General features: G+C 42.1%; 2 protein-coding genes across 3 annotated transcripts; both read right to left on the reverse strand.

Annotated features, from left to right (window-relative positions):
- Nucleotides 1-12,108: 12,108 nt before the first annotated feature.
- On the reverse strand, nt 12,109-14,226 carry LOC112349980 (pentatricopeptide repeat-containing protein At1g11290, chloroplastic-like). Its single transcript, XM_024685339.1, has one exon. The coding sequence runs from the start codon at nt 14,224-14,226 to the stop codon at nt 12,109-12,111; it is 2,118 nt and encodes a 705-aa protein (XP_024541107.1).
- LOC9648192 (zinc phosphodiesterase ELAC protein 1) lies at nt 13,961-15,665 on the reverse strand. 2 transcript variants are annotated; one of them, XM_002980448.2, is made up of 10 exons: nt 15,556-15,665; nt 15,391-15,506; nt 15,303-15,318; nt 15,094-15,236; nt 14,926-15,032; nt 14,786-14,872; nt 14,684-14,736; nt 14,519-14,635; nt 14,400-14,470; nt 13,961-14,336 (listed from the first exon to the last, which is right to left on the reverse strand). In XM_002980448.2, the coding sequence occupies exons 1-10, from the start codon at nt 15,650-15,652 to the stop codon at nt 14,232-14,234; spliced, it is 912 nt and encodes a 303-aa protein (XP_002980494.1). In that variant the 5' UTR covers nt 15,653-15,665; the 3' UTR covers nt 13,961-14,231. The 2 variants fall into 2 exon arrangements, with proteins under 2 accessions (XP_002980494.1, XP_024541173.1); XM_024685405.1 differs by having other exon boundaries at nt 15,391-15,492; nt 15,556-15,648.
- Nucleotides 15,666-15,787: the final 122 nt, after the last annotated feature.

Raw genomic sequence — 15,787 nt, forward strand, 5'->3', positions numbered from 1 at the left:
CCCCGAAAGCATGACCAAAATGACAAAGAGTTCATCGGATGGGACTAAGTCGAAGATCGAGTCCAAGACCGACTCGGAGACCGAGTTCGAGATAGAGTCCGGAATCGAGTCCAAGGCCGACTCGGGGACCGAGTTTGAGACCGAGTTCGAGACGGAGTCCGAGATCCGAAATCGGGTCCGAGACCGAGTCTGAGGTCGAGTCCGAGGTTGAGTCCGAGATCGGGTCCGAGATCGAGTCTGAGATAGCTGCTTGTGCTTGCGGGGAGTGTAGCCGAACCTTAAGTCCAGTCTAACCCGAGGAGGGGGATTGGGAGTGATTTGGGAATCCGTGGATGGATAGCTAACACTCCGTTGCTCATGCAGTGAGTAGCTGAAACCAAGTAGGAGCTGGTACCATAGGCGAGAACCTTGGCAAGGGAACTTAGCAAAAGCCAAGGCAGTGTTAGACGGATAGTCGGGGTAAGCTGGCAAATTGGAAAGGAAAAATTTGTGGCTTATAGACTGCCTTGTCAAAGGGATTGACGAGCCTTGAGAGGAGGAGGCATCATATAGAATCCTCGATCCTATCCCCTATTGGATCCATTATTGTGCCTCAAAGAAGTCATAGAATCCTCTCCAATTTGCCATGCTAGAAGGAAATCTCAAACATTGCAAAAGGGTTAGAGCATATAGGAAACTGTCACAAATTTACTCTTACCAAAGTGAGCACGAGCTTTCAATTCCTGAAAACTCTAATTCTTCAGCTGCAGCGCACAGCATACATTGAATAGTTTTGCCTGGAAACCCTTTTTACAAATTTCAAAATTTGAAATGGTTATAATTGAAAAATATTGTAAGTGTCCATTATTATTGCTTTTCTCACCTGAATATTATTGTATGCAATTGCAACTTTTATATTCTCAAATCTCCTTTAGCATGCTCCTTTTGAGAGAACTCCAGATCCAATTTGAAACAATTATAATTGGAAAATGTTGAAAGTGTTTATTGTTATCTTGAATGTTACTACATGCAATTGCAACTTTCACATTCTCAAATCTCCTTTAGCATGCTCCTGTTGAGAGAACTCTAGGTCTAAACATCAACACTATGCACTTTTGCGTAATACACCATTGAAGTATAAGCCCCACTAATTCATTGAATTGGTTAGGCTTCAACCTACTTTTGAGTCATATGCAAATCTTCTAAGCATCATGGTATAAAACTAAAGTATTGAGAAAGTTACATTGGAAATCAATGGCAATGAAAAATAAACTCAATGGGATGCATTAGAGACATGACTCCAGACAGTATATATCCATGGCTTTGCAATGGAGCTAGATGGAATTCACTTATGCTTACTATGAACACTATGTTAAAAGAGATGTGCCAAAAAAGGATAATTTAGTTCTTTTGCCATGAGTGCCAAGAGCAAGATGTGAGAACATAGTGCTCTAAATAAAGTAGTATGGTATGCAATTTAGTTGATTGTCCATTTGGTTTGCAACATTAACAACTTACTAGAATGCATGGGATGAATGAGTCTATGGGCCATGAATGGCTCCATTCCATACATAGCATGGGTCATTGCTATGGGCATGATGCCCCATCCAGGGCATAAGGATTGGATATTCGTAAAATATTCTATGCCTGTGTTTTTTTCACACTCATAATACATGTGGACCAATAGCAAGCATACACGTGGTGTAAGTGAAATCCACTGTTGTAAAATCCATCCTTTTACGAATTGCATGCCATAACTATAACAATCAACTAACAAAAAAGCACTACATTATGCTGCAGACAGATGCAATGAACTTTATTACTTTATATTATCTTATTGTCTTTTATACTATGAGTGATTATGCCTATTCAAGTTTTTCTATCCTATTCTTGAAGAGGTGGAATATTTTCTAACAAAGGATACTGTATTTGGCCTCATTCGTGATGGCTTCAACACCCTTACTCACTAGTTCTTTAACAATTTTACAGATGGCATCAGACAAGTACATGCATTTCCAACCTTCAAGTCACAACAAGTTTTAGGAAAATGATAAAAATGAAAATGTACAGGACGCTATGGATCTTGTTGCAGGCCACTACAGCAAGCCATCACCATTCAAGCTGAAGGGACTGGAGGCGTTGGCTGTAAGTCATTGTTCAATGCTGATGCAACATGTCACGCTTGCAGTATCTTCCGTTTGCAAGCCCTGCTGTGAAGCTCACCAGTATAACCATGACCACCCTATTGTTGCATCAAGGTAAGCGAACCAAAACTCGACCACAATGCCAAAATGCTCTAACTTGGTTTACATTGCAGTCAGTCACGACATATCCCAGTTCTTCTACTCTGTGGTGTGGGCTGGGATTAATATTACAGCAGGAACAATGGCCCTCATCAAAGCAAATGGGCGCAACAGACCTCGGGTCTGTGGGTTGCTCTGACTACCTCTCACCATTGTCAAAAAATTTCATGAATGTTTTGAAAGTAGGTCAAATTTTTTGAAAATTTGGGTTCCCGCGTAAACATAATCAGCTGTCTCTCACCGGCTACTGAAGGTGCTCAGTTGGCAAATGCAAGTAGTCGTGGTGGCTTATCGTACATCTGACTTGCACATGTAACATTTTGTGAATAAGCCGACTTCCCCAGCTTGTCGGGAGTAGGCTGCTATGCTGGCCATAGTCCGAGTCCGCTCATCGCTGCCATCCAGATTATGATCCTCAGGTTGACGCTGAAGGTTGTTTCCCAGCTCAACTTTGGAAAGGCAGGTTGGAGCACCTGGAGTAAGAATGAGAAATTGTGCCGCAGGAAGTAGTCTTAACTTACACCACTCAAAGCTTTCTCCCAGAATATCACAATGTAGGCAGTGCAAGGAATGACAAATATGCCGAAAATGGCAGTAGCCGCTGCAACTTGAAGGAACGGGAATGCAAGAGCGGCTAGCCAGATTGCTAGAAACACAGGTACTCTCACCAAAGTTCTCCTTTGAGTTGTGGACCCGGAAGAACTTTTCGCAGAACAAGTAGAGTGGCGAGCTCAGAATCCCAAACACGATGAACTGCAAACAACAGCTTGTCAGGTCCATATCGAGACGGAAATTTTACTATAAAAGCTTGCCTGGTGCAAAAGCATCAAAACTATTGCAATGTCCCGAAACTTTGATTTTGGAAACAACATCAAAGCAGACGGATGTACCAACGTCTTGGCGCCAAAAATCCCATAGACAGTCATGCTTGCTGGCATAGTCACCATACAAACATAAATCGTACCATAAAACCAGGGAATTTTGAAGTCTTCCGGTTTCCACATTGCGTCCATGAGTTCCCTGGAAAATCGAAGTTTAAAGTTCTATAAATCGCTTCAAAAATACTTACACAGGTATTATCTCTGTTCCAACTGCCAAAAAATTGCTGAGAGCACTAAAATATCCTGTATAGCCACGGGGAGCAAGAGACTGAACATCTGAGACCTGCACGACGAAGGTGATGATACTAGCTAGTACTGAATGAGAATATAGAAACACTTGCCTTTCCATGGAATAGTGCTCCCATACTTCATGTTACCTGGTAACATGAAGTATAGACAGTCGCAATGATGCCCACAAAAGACCAAGCTCTGTAGTTTTGAGCGGATGGCATAATAATGGACAGGGAGAAGAGGGCGCCAAATATCACAGTCCATGTTCTTTTCGGAAATTGATCATTTATTTCGAAGACAATGCTGCCATATTGACATACTGCAAGTTATAAGCAGAATAAGGCAAAGACAAAAATAAATCACTTACTTGCTACAGCCAGTAACACACACAACAAACAAAAATGGCACCATCACGACAAGAGTTGCCACACTCCACCATTTGCCTAGAAGCCCACCCAACACCTCATGCAGCTGCAAAAGAAGAAAACATATCACCAATTTAGTACTAGAAGTAGAATCTACCTGAGTATTGCACTTTTGGTTGTGTGCGAGCGGAAGGTTGTGCTTCTCTCGATACGTCAAGTAGAGAATGTTAATTATGTAGCCTCCCCACCAGACCTGAAATGCTATTGAGGAGGGCAGGCCTGCTTGTGCGTAAGAAAAGGGAATTGTGAGCAGAATTTGAGCAATCTGCAAAAAATTTAACAACATGGAATGAATCGGATGATCTGAACTGGAGAATGACAAACCTTTGTTGAGCCAATGTTGAGCCAAGCGTCCATCCCATAAAGCCGTATTGAGAAACTGCTAACAGTCAAGTGCGTTCCCCATTGTCAAACAAATTCATTGACAGAGAGCTGGAAAGAACCACAATTCGCCACTGTGAAGTCGACAACTACTTTTTTGAGAAGTTACGTTGACAGAAAGACATGTTAAAAGACATGGTTTTCCATAATCTACCAGTTTGAAACTTTTTGTCATTAAATACTAAAAGTGTATTTCCGTTTTATAATTTGGTCATGTTCTTGGGATCAATTCTAAGACATACTTGTGAACCTCCTTATGAGATGATGATTTGAGTGAGATGATTTTATTGTTCCAAATTTAAGTTCAAGTGGATACCAACAGTTGTCATTTAGGTCATTTTTTACAAGATTTTGTTTGAAACTTGAGATAGATATTATTCTATTTTATTTTAAATTTATAAATTATGTGAATGAGAGTACATTTATAATATTGAAATGTTTTAAAAGGCTATTTTTAATTTTAGAACTTCAAAGGGATTTTTTAAATCAGCATATGTTTTATATTATATTCATTAAATATATTATTTAACAGATATTTTAATTTGTCATTTTTTCAAGATGCTAATTATTTGTATTCTGCCTAAAGCTTTTAACAATTATATACATTATTCCATATAAATCATAAATGTTTTAAAGGGAAATATTTAATGGTAAAAATAACATTTTGGACTGCAAAACTTCTTAGTGTCAATAGCTATTACGTTAGAGTGATCCGTAAGTCTAACATAACTCGAACTGAGAGTGATCTCCTTGTTCTTACTTGTCTAGTGTATATATATGTATGGAAGTTCACTCTTGCTTAAATCTAGAGAATGATGGACTTTGCTTTGGGCTGGTGCTGTCGGAGCTATAAAGACACAAGAGTTCTTCTGTGATTTCTCCAGTTCCCAGAGACTTGGAGGATCTTTCTTACCTTAACGTTGGCCATGGACAGCAGCTTGCGTGAGGCTGTGAATTGAAAGTTGGGGTGTGATTGCTTGTCGGTGTAGAAGATCACTTCGGCGATTCCTGCCTGAAAAGAGAAACGAGAAGTTTAATCGAAGGGTGATAAGATTTCAGTACCTGGATTATGACTTTGGCACACTCGTTGCACGGGAACATGGTCACGTAGAGCCTCTAAATGGAGATCTGGGTGAAGGGAGAGCTTTCAACGTGGCATGAATTTGACGAGTACCTGACCGGATGCTGAGGCGTGATTCCTGTTCAGGATGGCGTTCACTTCCGCATGGCATACGTATCTGCAAAGAGATAACAACAACAACGCTGTCAAATCAGGAAAAATACAAAGAAAGACGAAGGAAATCGGAACAAACAAATGAGAAAACAACTTATGGGTATTTGGTCTTGAGCAAGTCACTGTCCCGTGATTTCTGCAAAGAGGGTCCAAGTGAATCTCAAGAGTAAAATACATGGAATGGAGCTTACTTTGGCCCAGGGAAGCTTATCGTCGGAGCAACCTCGAGGAAAGCAGTTGTAGCCAATGCCTGGAGAGTCCAGCATTAGTGGGAAAAACTTGAGAAAACGGGAAGAGAAATGTTTCATACCCAAGATGACATAGTCTTGGCTAACAAAACAAGCTCCAATTTGTCAGATGGGACTTTTGGACCTTTGAGCTAAGAGAAATGTAATGGACATGAAGTAATTGTCCTCAATTAGCCCAAAAAACCCTAGTTTATATACAAGAATGAGTGGTCCGGATTGAAACCAATTTGACAGCTACCAAAATCCCATTACATTAATATTAGTATATAACATCATAACTGTACATTTGGCCCTCACAATACCAATAGTCCTATTTAATAATTTAATTAATAAAGATTAGCAATAAATGTTTTGGTAGACTTAAAATTCCTTCCTTTATCCCACTCAATTTTGAAGGCGAGTCCTTCTCACTCAACGTAATGCAAATTCAAAATATAATCTCCTACTGGAAATAAAATTTTAACACTCATAATTATTATAATTGATACTCTCATTTCCAGGGCCTAAAAAAAATCATTTATCCTATATAGAGATTATGAAGTAATACGGAAAATATATTACACTTTTTTTCTCTTCTAACTATAATTTTATTTTAAATTGAAAAATAATTTTAGAATAATAAGATCAAAATCCAAAATCACTGCTTTATTTATAAAAACACCGGCTGAAAAAAAACTTGGTGAAAGTATAAACATAAAACATAACTGTAGCAGCATTTAATATAGAGGGTCATGAATTGTTAAACCACTACTAAATTTCTTGAGGTTTCGATCCACTCTTCTTTTGATAATAATCGAATGATTCTTCTTAGTTTGCTTCAAAGATCTCAGCCAAGAGAACGTAGAATACAGTACGCTTCCCATATCTATACAGCAATAGATAAAATCACAGCTCACAACCAGGTAACTTAGAGCCACACCCTACAAAATCTCCTTTTAATGCATATTGCATGCTTATTTCATCCCCGTGGTCTGCCCATACTGATCAACAAACTTTTGATCAGTTCTTTTCATCCAACTGGAAGCCAGATGGTGGACTTATAGTTTTTAAACTGCTTATCAAAAGCTGAATTGCTCCGGATTGTTTCCGACGATTTAAAGACACCTAACTGCTGAAGTTGACTTTCCAATGCTTTTCTTCCAAACGGACTCTGCGAAGAAAACGCGTACTGGTTCCTGACTGGTTCCAGCTATAGTTTCAAAAATACTTTGATGTCAATACACACCTGAGTAACATTTGTTCGATCTAACCAGCCGACACAATTTGTTCTAATAATGCCTTGCTGCACTTGTATAACCTCTCCAACTGGATTAGTCAAAAAGAACCTGTAAGAAGAATAAGGATATGAGCATCAGATTTGCCTTCTCTTACACATACTGTTGTTGTGAGAAATCTTCTTTTGATGCGTCGTAAAGAATTGACAGTCGCTCGAAGTGTATGTGACCACATATACGGTGAAAATCATATTGCACATACCTGCAGAAAAAAGATTAAGTTTGCAAAAATGAAGATGAATACATTAGTACCGGAGCTTATCAGTTACCAGACTTTGCATAGCATTCCGAGTAGGCAAGACTTAGAATTCCTTTGCTACCTTGCTGGTTAAAATCAGATGTCGTAAAAACTTAAACGCCACTGTTTAGCAACAATGAGTTCATTAGACACACCGAGGACATTGACAACCTGAAAACCACATTAAGCAGCAGGTTTGAATAGACGTTACAACATACATACATGATCCAGGTACTTGACAGTGCAGCTAAACAATTGCTGTTGCACGATACTCGATAAATTTGACACAGCTACCTTCTCGACTTTCTCGCCCAAGTCGGAGAAATATGACTTGTAGCGCTTCAAATCTGCTGTTGGCAGACAGAAGCACCAACCTGTAAAACGGAAATTTGAAACTGCAGTTCCAAGAGCTATTTGACAGTAGCCTACCGTATGTTCTTGTTCCTGAACATCAGGAGCTTCACGCAGCAGAGTACCATGTCCGACTCAACGGATTGCTCATGCACTTCATCCAGTATAAGGACGTTGTACCGAGAGGCTACGGCAATCCCTCTAGCTTTAAGCTGTTCTGGGAAAACACCAGCCGTCTGGAAGACGATTTTGGACCTGCAACATGCATTTCCTTCATTCGCCAATCAAATGAAGAACCAGACAGTACCTAGCACTTGATTTGTTCAACTGTCCAATATGAAATCCAACTTCATCCCCTAGATCACATCCTCGCTCCTCCGCCACCATCTTGGCAACAGACACCACGGCAAGGCGTCGTGGCTGCGTACAGAGAATCGGAGAGAACTCATCCTCGAGCAACATTTGAGGAGCTTTTCGCTGCAGAAATCCAAGCAGTTGAGCAACAAGGGGCTGCGATGAAGAAAAATGCCCACGAAACCTGATTCAGTCTCAGCCAGAATCAGTGTCACCCTGTTCGAGCTCACTTTATCAACGATCGTCTGCCGGTGCAGCCGCACAGGGAGCCTCCGCGATCGGGCAACCTCTGACATCAAATGCGAAGATTTAGGGTTTTAAGCTTCCAAAATAATTGACCTAATTTTAAGTTTTTGTTGACGATTGTGAGGGGTTAAAAGAGAGGTATGGGTTGGGTCTTTGGTCATGACTTTGTGACATGTCATAATTAAGTTTGTGCAATGCAATTTTTTCTCTTTACGTTGTAATACTCTTTCATCTATTTTTCCGATTTCTTTCAAGATAAATGCAACATACAAGGGTTTACAATTCTTGAAAAATGAAACTGCAGTTTCTAAAAGATATATATTTAAAAAGCTATTATCTCTTTTATGTACTTAAGCATTTTTATATAAATTAATATGTAATTCATAAGTTTATAATGTATGATTTATGTTCTCTTATATATGTTTTTAAATGTTTTTGTTGATATTTTTTTAGATTGAAATCTGTATTCTGGTGGTGAGATGATTGATGGATGTCTTGCTCCTAGGGGACCACGAGCCTTGCCAAGTACTTTGGAGGATTTTCCCCTTGAAGCTCCAAGGGTTCCCAGTGCTGCAGCTGGAGTTGGGTCCAGTATAGTGGCATCTGGCAGCATCCGGACGACACCGTGGTACTGTTTGGGTGGTGACCAGTTTCTACCATGGTAGCGTTCCGTACTCCACGTCCAGTGCATGTTCCCCACCATATGAGCCCCCAGAGTGTCCAAGTAAGGGGTGAGCTGGAGCTCCTTGACCTCGGGCCACTCACTTATCTCGCTGTAGAGCTCCATGAACTCGTCATTCATGGCTGAAATCATGTCGCATGCTTCGAACATTGCTTCCTAGAAAGAACACCCTCTGTTCACGCAGATCACCCATGGCAGGCTGTGCTCGTAGCTCCCTTGCATGTATTCCATCCGGAACGATCCAATGTCGTTCGTCCAGCCCCCGAAGTCCATCGCACACATCTGCAGGTGCTGGAACTTGGGATTATTGAGCAGGCTGTCTGGAAGCTCCATGTTGAGGGCGTATTCGAGCAGCACCACCAGAGACGAAGCGGCAACCGAGGCCCTCCTTTGCTGAATTTATTCTTTCAAACTTTGTACCGGTCTTTCTTTGTTCTTACCTCTACGTTGAAGTTGCTTCATGTTGGCCGCACACATCTGCTTTACTGTGTCCGCAAATCGTTCCTGCTGCTTCACCGTCATTCCCCTACGGAAACTCTTCCACAATTCTGCGAAGAAGAAACTGAACCTGGTTGCGTGGGAGTTAAGCAGCAAATCGTTCTCCTCAGAGGCCAAACTAGAGCAGCTGTTGCTGCTGGTCATGATTTTCATCAGCTTCGTGAAGAAGTCATGAGCCTGTTGGATCCTGCTGGATTCCATGCTGAACTGTGTGTTTGATGCGTCGTCGAGGCAGTTGTCAACAATTGAGTACCACGCCACGAAGTTACCAATGTCTGAGACGCGTTCCTTGAGTCCATATGGATTCATCACACATGCCAGGAGAGCGTACTTCTCATTTACCAGCATCTGCTTCTGGAGCTTCGACTCTGGACGAGCACATTGAAGAGCCCAAGCCTTCACTGATTCTGCGATTTTGTCGTAGGCCGGGTGGTTTTTGAGAGGAAAGGAACAACGCACCTTCGGAAGATAAAACTCCCTGATGGGCTGCCGATGAGCCATTTTGCAAAACACAAATGTAAGAGAGAACAGAAGTGAAGAATGATAATTTCTAAGGACCTCTGCCTCCAACTTATATCCAATGTTAATCAGCAATGAGAATACTAACAAGTCGTTAGTATCCAAGATAATCAGACTTATTAATAACAACCATTCCAAGCATATGCAATTTCGACAAGAGACTGGAAGTCTTTGCCAACCTAACAGCAACAGATGACTAGTTATCTTCCAAGCATATGTATCTCAAACAATACGTGAAAAACACGTTGCGACTGTTGACTCAACAACGCTCCATCCAGCCCGTCATGACCTCAAAGGACTCGTAACAAAATCTTCTCAAAGGATGACCTTGACTGCCGTTCGGTTTATGGACAAGCCAGCTCGGCAGTCCGGGCCATGAGTTTTCTTCAATCATCGTTGCACGACGACAGACTGAGATCAATCCATGGGGTTCGAGAGTCATTATATTGGTTTCCTGGTAGATTCATGTCATGCTCACTCTAGAACATTATTTCTAAGTTATGTCCTTGTAGTCATAAAGTCTCAAAACGATGATTACTTATCTGGCTTTTGAGTTGTGCTCAAGTTTGTGTTAATTTAAGTTCTTGGGCTAGATACAAGGTTAACTATGTTGCTTCTTTGGTTTTAACCAGAATTTATTTGAGTATCCAGGTCTGAAAGTGAAAGTAAGGCTAAACGTGAAACTCAATTTGTCCACCAGCATTTAAAACTCCCCAAACATGGTAAGAGGTTATGTTAACATATGATCAATCATTGGGGAATTTAAGTAGAGTAATTTGATACAAGTTCTAAGTTGATCTTCATCAGTCCAAAATGTTATTTTTTACCATTAAATATTTCCCTTTAAAACATTTATGATTCATATGGAATAATGTATATAATTGTTAAACGCTTTAGGCAGAATAAAAATAATTAGCATCTTAATATGTGAATAAGGAAAAATGACAAATTAAGTTATCTGTTAAAATAATATATTTAATAAATATAAAAAGTCCCTTTGAAGTTCTAAAATTAAAAATAGTCTTTTAAAACATTTCAATTCATTCATATAATTTAAACTTAATTTTAAAATAAAATTGAATAATATCTATCTCAAGTTTTAAACAAAATCTTGTAAAAAATGACCTAGATGACAACTGTTGATATCCACTTGAATTTAAATTTGGAACAATAAAATCATCTCACTTAGATCATCATCTCATAAGGAGGTTCACAAGTATGTCTTAGAATTGATCCCAAGAACATGACCAAATTATAAAACGGAAATACACTTTTATTATTTTATGACAAAATGTTTCAAACTGGTAAATTATGGAAAACCATGTCTTTTAACATGTCTTTCTATCAATGTAACTTCTCAAAAAAGTAGTTGTCAACTTCACAATGGCAAATTGTGGTTCTTTCCATTCAGTATAAGCTACTCTTTGTCAATGAATTTGTTTGACAATGGGGAACACATTTGATTGTTAGCAGTTTCTTAATACGGCTTTATGGGATGGAGGCTCAAGCTTTGATGCTCGCTCAACATTAGCTCAACAAAGGTTTGTCATTCTTTAGTTCAGATCATCCAATTCATTCCATGTTGTTAAAATTTTTGCAAATTGCTCAAATTCTGCTCACAATTCCCTTTTCTTACACACAAGCAGGCCTACCCTCCTCAATAGTATTTCAGGTGCTCCACTTACTAATGGATTGGTGGGGAGGCTACATAATTAATGTTCTCTACTTGACATATCAAGAGAAGCACAACCTTCTGTTCACACAACTGAAAGTGCAATACTTAGGTAGATTCTACTTTTAGTACTAAATTGGTGATTTGTTTTCTTCTTTTGCAGCTGCATGAGGTGTTGGGTGGGCTTCTAGGGAATATAGAAAATGTGCATATCAATTAACGCAAAAACTTTAGATTATATATAAGAGCAAGTGGTCTGGATTGAACTAATTTGATGGCTATTAAATTTCTACTATGTTAATATTAGTATATAGCATCATAGCTATACACTTGAACCTCATACTTCTAACTTATAAAAATATAATTATATTTTAAATTGAAAAATAATTTTAGAATAATAAGATGAAGATCAAAATCCAAAATCACTACTTTATTTGTGAAAAACTTTGGTGAAAGTATAAACATAAAACATATAAACCCTTCTTCTTTCTTTTACATCATTTAATATAGAGGGTCATGAATTGTTAAACCACTACTAAATTTCTTGAGGTTTCGATCCACGCTTCTTTTGATAATAATCAAATGATTCTTCTTAGTTTGCTTCGAAGATCTCAGCCAAGAGAACGTAGGCCGCCGTGTGATGCTCTTTCTCGCGATCCAGCCTCATCACTGCATCAAACGCCCTCTTCCCAATCTCCGAGTTCTTCCACTTCTGGCACGCACCCAGCACTGTCATCCAAGTCACCGCCGTGGCCTTCACCGGCATGCTCTCCACCACCTCCACCGCCTTGTCGATCTGGTTGGCGCGCCCCAGCAAATCGATCAAGCAGTTGTAGTGCTCAATCCCTGGCCGGATCCCAAACTTTGAGCTCTGCATCTCCAAGAAAATCTCTCGGGCCTTGTCCACCAGCCCGGCTCGGCTGCAAGCGATTTGCAGCGACAGGAAAGTGATGGCGTTTGGACGAACTCCTGCTCGCACCATCCCCTTGAAGAGCTCGAAAACTCTTGAATGATCTCCCTGCCGGCTGTGTCCTGCCATGACTGCACTCCACATCTCGATCCCTCTCGACGAAGCCGAGTCGAAAACCACCTGAGAGCCGACTGTGCTGCCACACTTCCCGTAGAGATCCACCAGGCTGCTTTGTATGTGAGCTTCCAGCTCCAGTCCCAGCCTACAAACGTCACCGTGGATTCTTTTTCCAGCTGCCAAGGCTGCCATGTCCGCTGCTGCCTGGATCACTGCTACGAAAGCCTGGGAGCTTGGAATCCATTCTTCGAAGTACCGCATTTGCGAGAAGAGCTCCAAGACCATCTTGGCCCTGTCGTTCTGCGCATAACCAAACATTAGAACTGTCCAAGAGACCAGATTGCGGTGCTTCATACCGTCGAAGACTCTTTGAGCGTCAGTCATGCTGCCACACTTCGCATAGACGTCGATCAGCGTGTTGGCCACCATGATATCCACGCCATGTTTTGCTGCCTCGGCGTCTACTCGAGAGTGTATAGCCATAGCCGTTTCCAGAGAGACCACCTTCGCCACCTTTCCATTGACGAACTGGCACTCTTCTTCCTCGGAGAAAGCACTGCATGCTTCGAGTGCCGCTAGGAAGCTCGAGCGAACGGGCACGCAGCCTTCCGCGAGCATCGTCTCGAATAGTTTCAGCGCCGTCTTACCGTCTCCATTCTGTGCATACCCGAGAATGAGCGAATTCCACGACACAGTGTCGTGGATCTTCATCCTGTCAAACACCCTTCTCGCATCGCCCAGGCTCCGGCACTTGCAGTACATGTCGACTAGAGAGCTTGCGACGCAAAGGTCCAGCTCAAGCCTGCTTCTCCAAGCCTGTACGTGGATAGCCATCCCAATCTCGAGCGAAGCCACTTTCCTGACCTTGCCACCGAGAATGCCTTCAGCTTCTTTGTCAGCAAGAACGGTGCAGGCCTTGAGTACCGCGAGGAATGTAGATCGAACAGGTAAGCAATCCTTAGACGACAACATGTAGCAAAATAACTCGAGAGCCAGCCTACCTTGACCGTTCTGTGCATATCCAAGTATCAGCGTGTTGTATAGCACCGAGCTCTTCTTTGGACTCCTGTCAAACACCTCACGAGCATTGTCCATCGTCCCACACTTCGAGTACATATCTGCCAGAGTCGTGATCACGAATATATCTGAGTCGAAGCCGAGCCTGGCAGCCTGAGAGTGAAGAGCGATTCCCTTCTCCAGAGATACCATCTTCACAGGCCTCCCATCAGCTTGCTTTGCTTCTTCGTTTGCTGCGAGGCTTGTGCAGGCTTTGAGCGCAGCTACGAAGGCTTGAGCATTAGCAGCACAGCCTGTTAACTGCATCGCCTCGAACAGCTCGAGAGCTACTTTCCCCTGTCCATTCTGAGCGTAGCCGAGTATTAGCGCAGTCCACGAGACAACATCGTGCCGAACCATCTTATCGAAAATACTCCGAGCAGTCTCCATGCTCCCACACTTCGCGTACATATTCACCAGGCTGCTAGCTACGTAAATATGTGTGTCGGCGCCGCTCTCGGCAGCCTCAGCATGAAGCCTCCTTCCCATCTTCAAGTCCCCGGAGCTGCTCGCGGACTTCAGTTCCGCCAGCAACGTACTTATCCTCCTTGGCAGTCTTGACAGGCTTGTGCCTTGAAAGCTAGCAGCGTCTTTTGCTGGAGTAGCACGCACTCGGCTAGATTCCATGCCTATCATAGGCTCAATGAGAGGAAATCCTCTGCCAGAACAACGCTGTCCCTTCCAAACGCACGCTTGGCCGGATCAAGATAAGCCGTCGCAGGAAGTTTTGAAGTCCCCTAGAAGCGGATGCAAAAATAAGTTTCAGACAATATACAGAAGAGGCAATCGGGAAGACTCACAGCGTTTCGGTTCAAATGTGTTAGAACCAGCACCTTGGCATTCATAGATTTCGCAAAACTTCCGGCCATTTCTGCAAGGAAACGTTTGTTCACCTCCACAAACACAGTGAAAGAACTACCTGGAGTCGAGTGAGTTTCCTTGTTACAATTACCAAGTGTTGCCTCGTGCACCACAACATCGGCATCTCTGCCTGCTGTGGTGAGAGCTTTTGAGTTGGCTGTGTCACCAAGAATCACTGCAAAAGAATTTAACTTCGTATAGTTCGTGTATAACACGAACTTACCAACTTTTCGGCTTCCTCTGGTAGTTTCGCCAGCGCTTTCTTTTTCCGCCTCGCTGACAGAAGAAAGAACGTCACTTGGAGAATGTAAGAAGACTCATCTACCTCTTGACTTCTGTTAGCACATATCCCCAACAGGGAACATTGTGGGTCAACAAACCAGCTTTGATGTCAAGCGTTTCGTCTTGAAGTCTGCATCATCAAAAGAAAATAAAAACCGACAGAGAGTTGAAAAGGTTGCATACACATGCCAAACACCGTCTCCAGAGCAGCTTATATCATTTCCCGGTAATTCATCGTCGTGAGGATTAGCTGGGACATGCAAGGACGCAACTCGTTCCAAGCTCTTTTCCTTAAGAAAAAAAAGAAAAAAAGGCTTGAATCACAACAAAATCTGGAGATCTCGTGCACACCTGAGTAAGGATGAGCTCATGGACTTTGTACTTGGATGGAACTTTCGCACGGCACGACTTTAAGCTCATGCGCAGCCAGTCGCGAATTCCTTGGGGTCCATAAATCTCCGCATTGACTCTAAACTTGGCAGCACACAGCAATGCTACAAAGAAAACAAAAAACAAAATGCTGTAAAGAATCGCAAAACGAATCGCCAAGAACAACGTACCTGGAAGTCCCCAGACCTACACGACAGAGAAAGGAAGGAAAAAAGAGTCACAGTGAGCTGCTCGAATCGAATCGCGCAAAATCCTTACGTGATCCCCGTGCATATGCGTGATGAAGATCCTGTCAATCGCGCTGCCGGAATGCCGCGATTCCTGCAGCTGCCGGAACGATCCCTCGGCGCAGTCGAATAGCTGCATAATCTTCCCTGAGAAACCAAAATCTCACACAAAGAATGCTCGCGCTCGAAATCTCACCTATTTTGAGCAGCACACACGAAGAATTCCTCCGCGGGGATGGATTCGCCGCAGTGCCGAGAAACACGAGCTCCATTGCGCGGCGCCTCCCCGCCATTCTCCCCACCCTGCTCTAGGGTTTAGGGCTTATCGAAGAGTTGACCTAAGGGCTTATGGTCAATGGAGAGTTGACCAATCCATGGTTCGAATCCTACCTAGCAACCCGTCAAACGAAACGAGTTTTTGCCATATC

The sequence above is a fragment of the Selaginella moellendorffii genome, unplaced genomic scaffold (genome assembly GCF_000143415.4).
Source record: "Selaginella moellendorffii unplaced genomic scaffold, v1.0 SELMOscaffold_44, whole genome shotgun sequence".
NCBI lineage: Eukaryota > Viridiplantae > Streptophyta > Lycopodiopsida > Selaginellales > Selaginellaceae > Selaginella > Selaginella moellendorffii.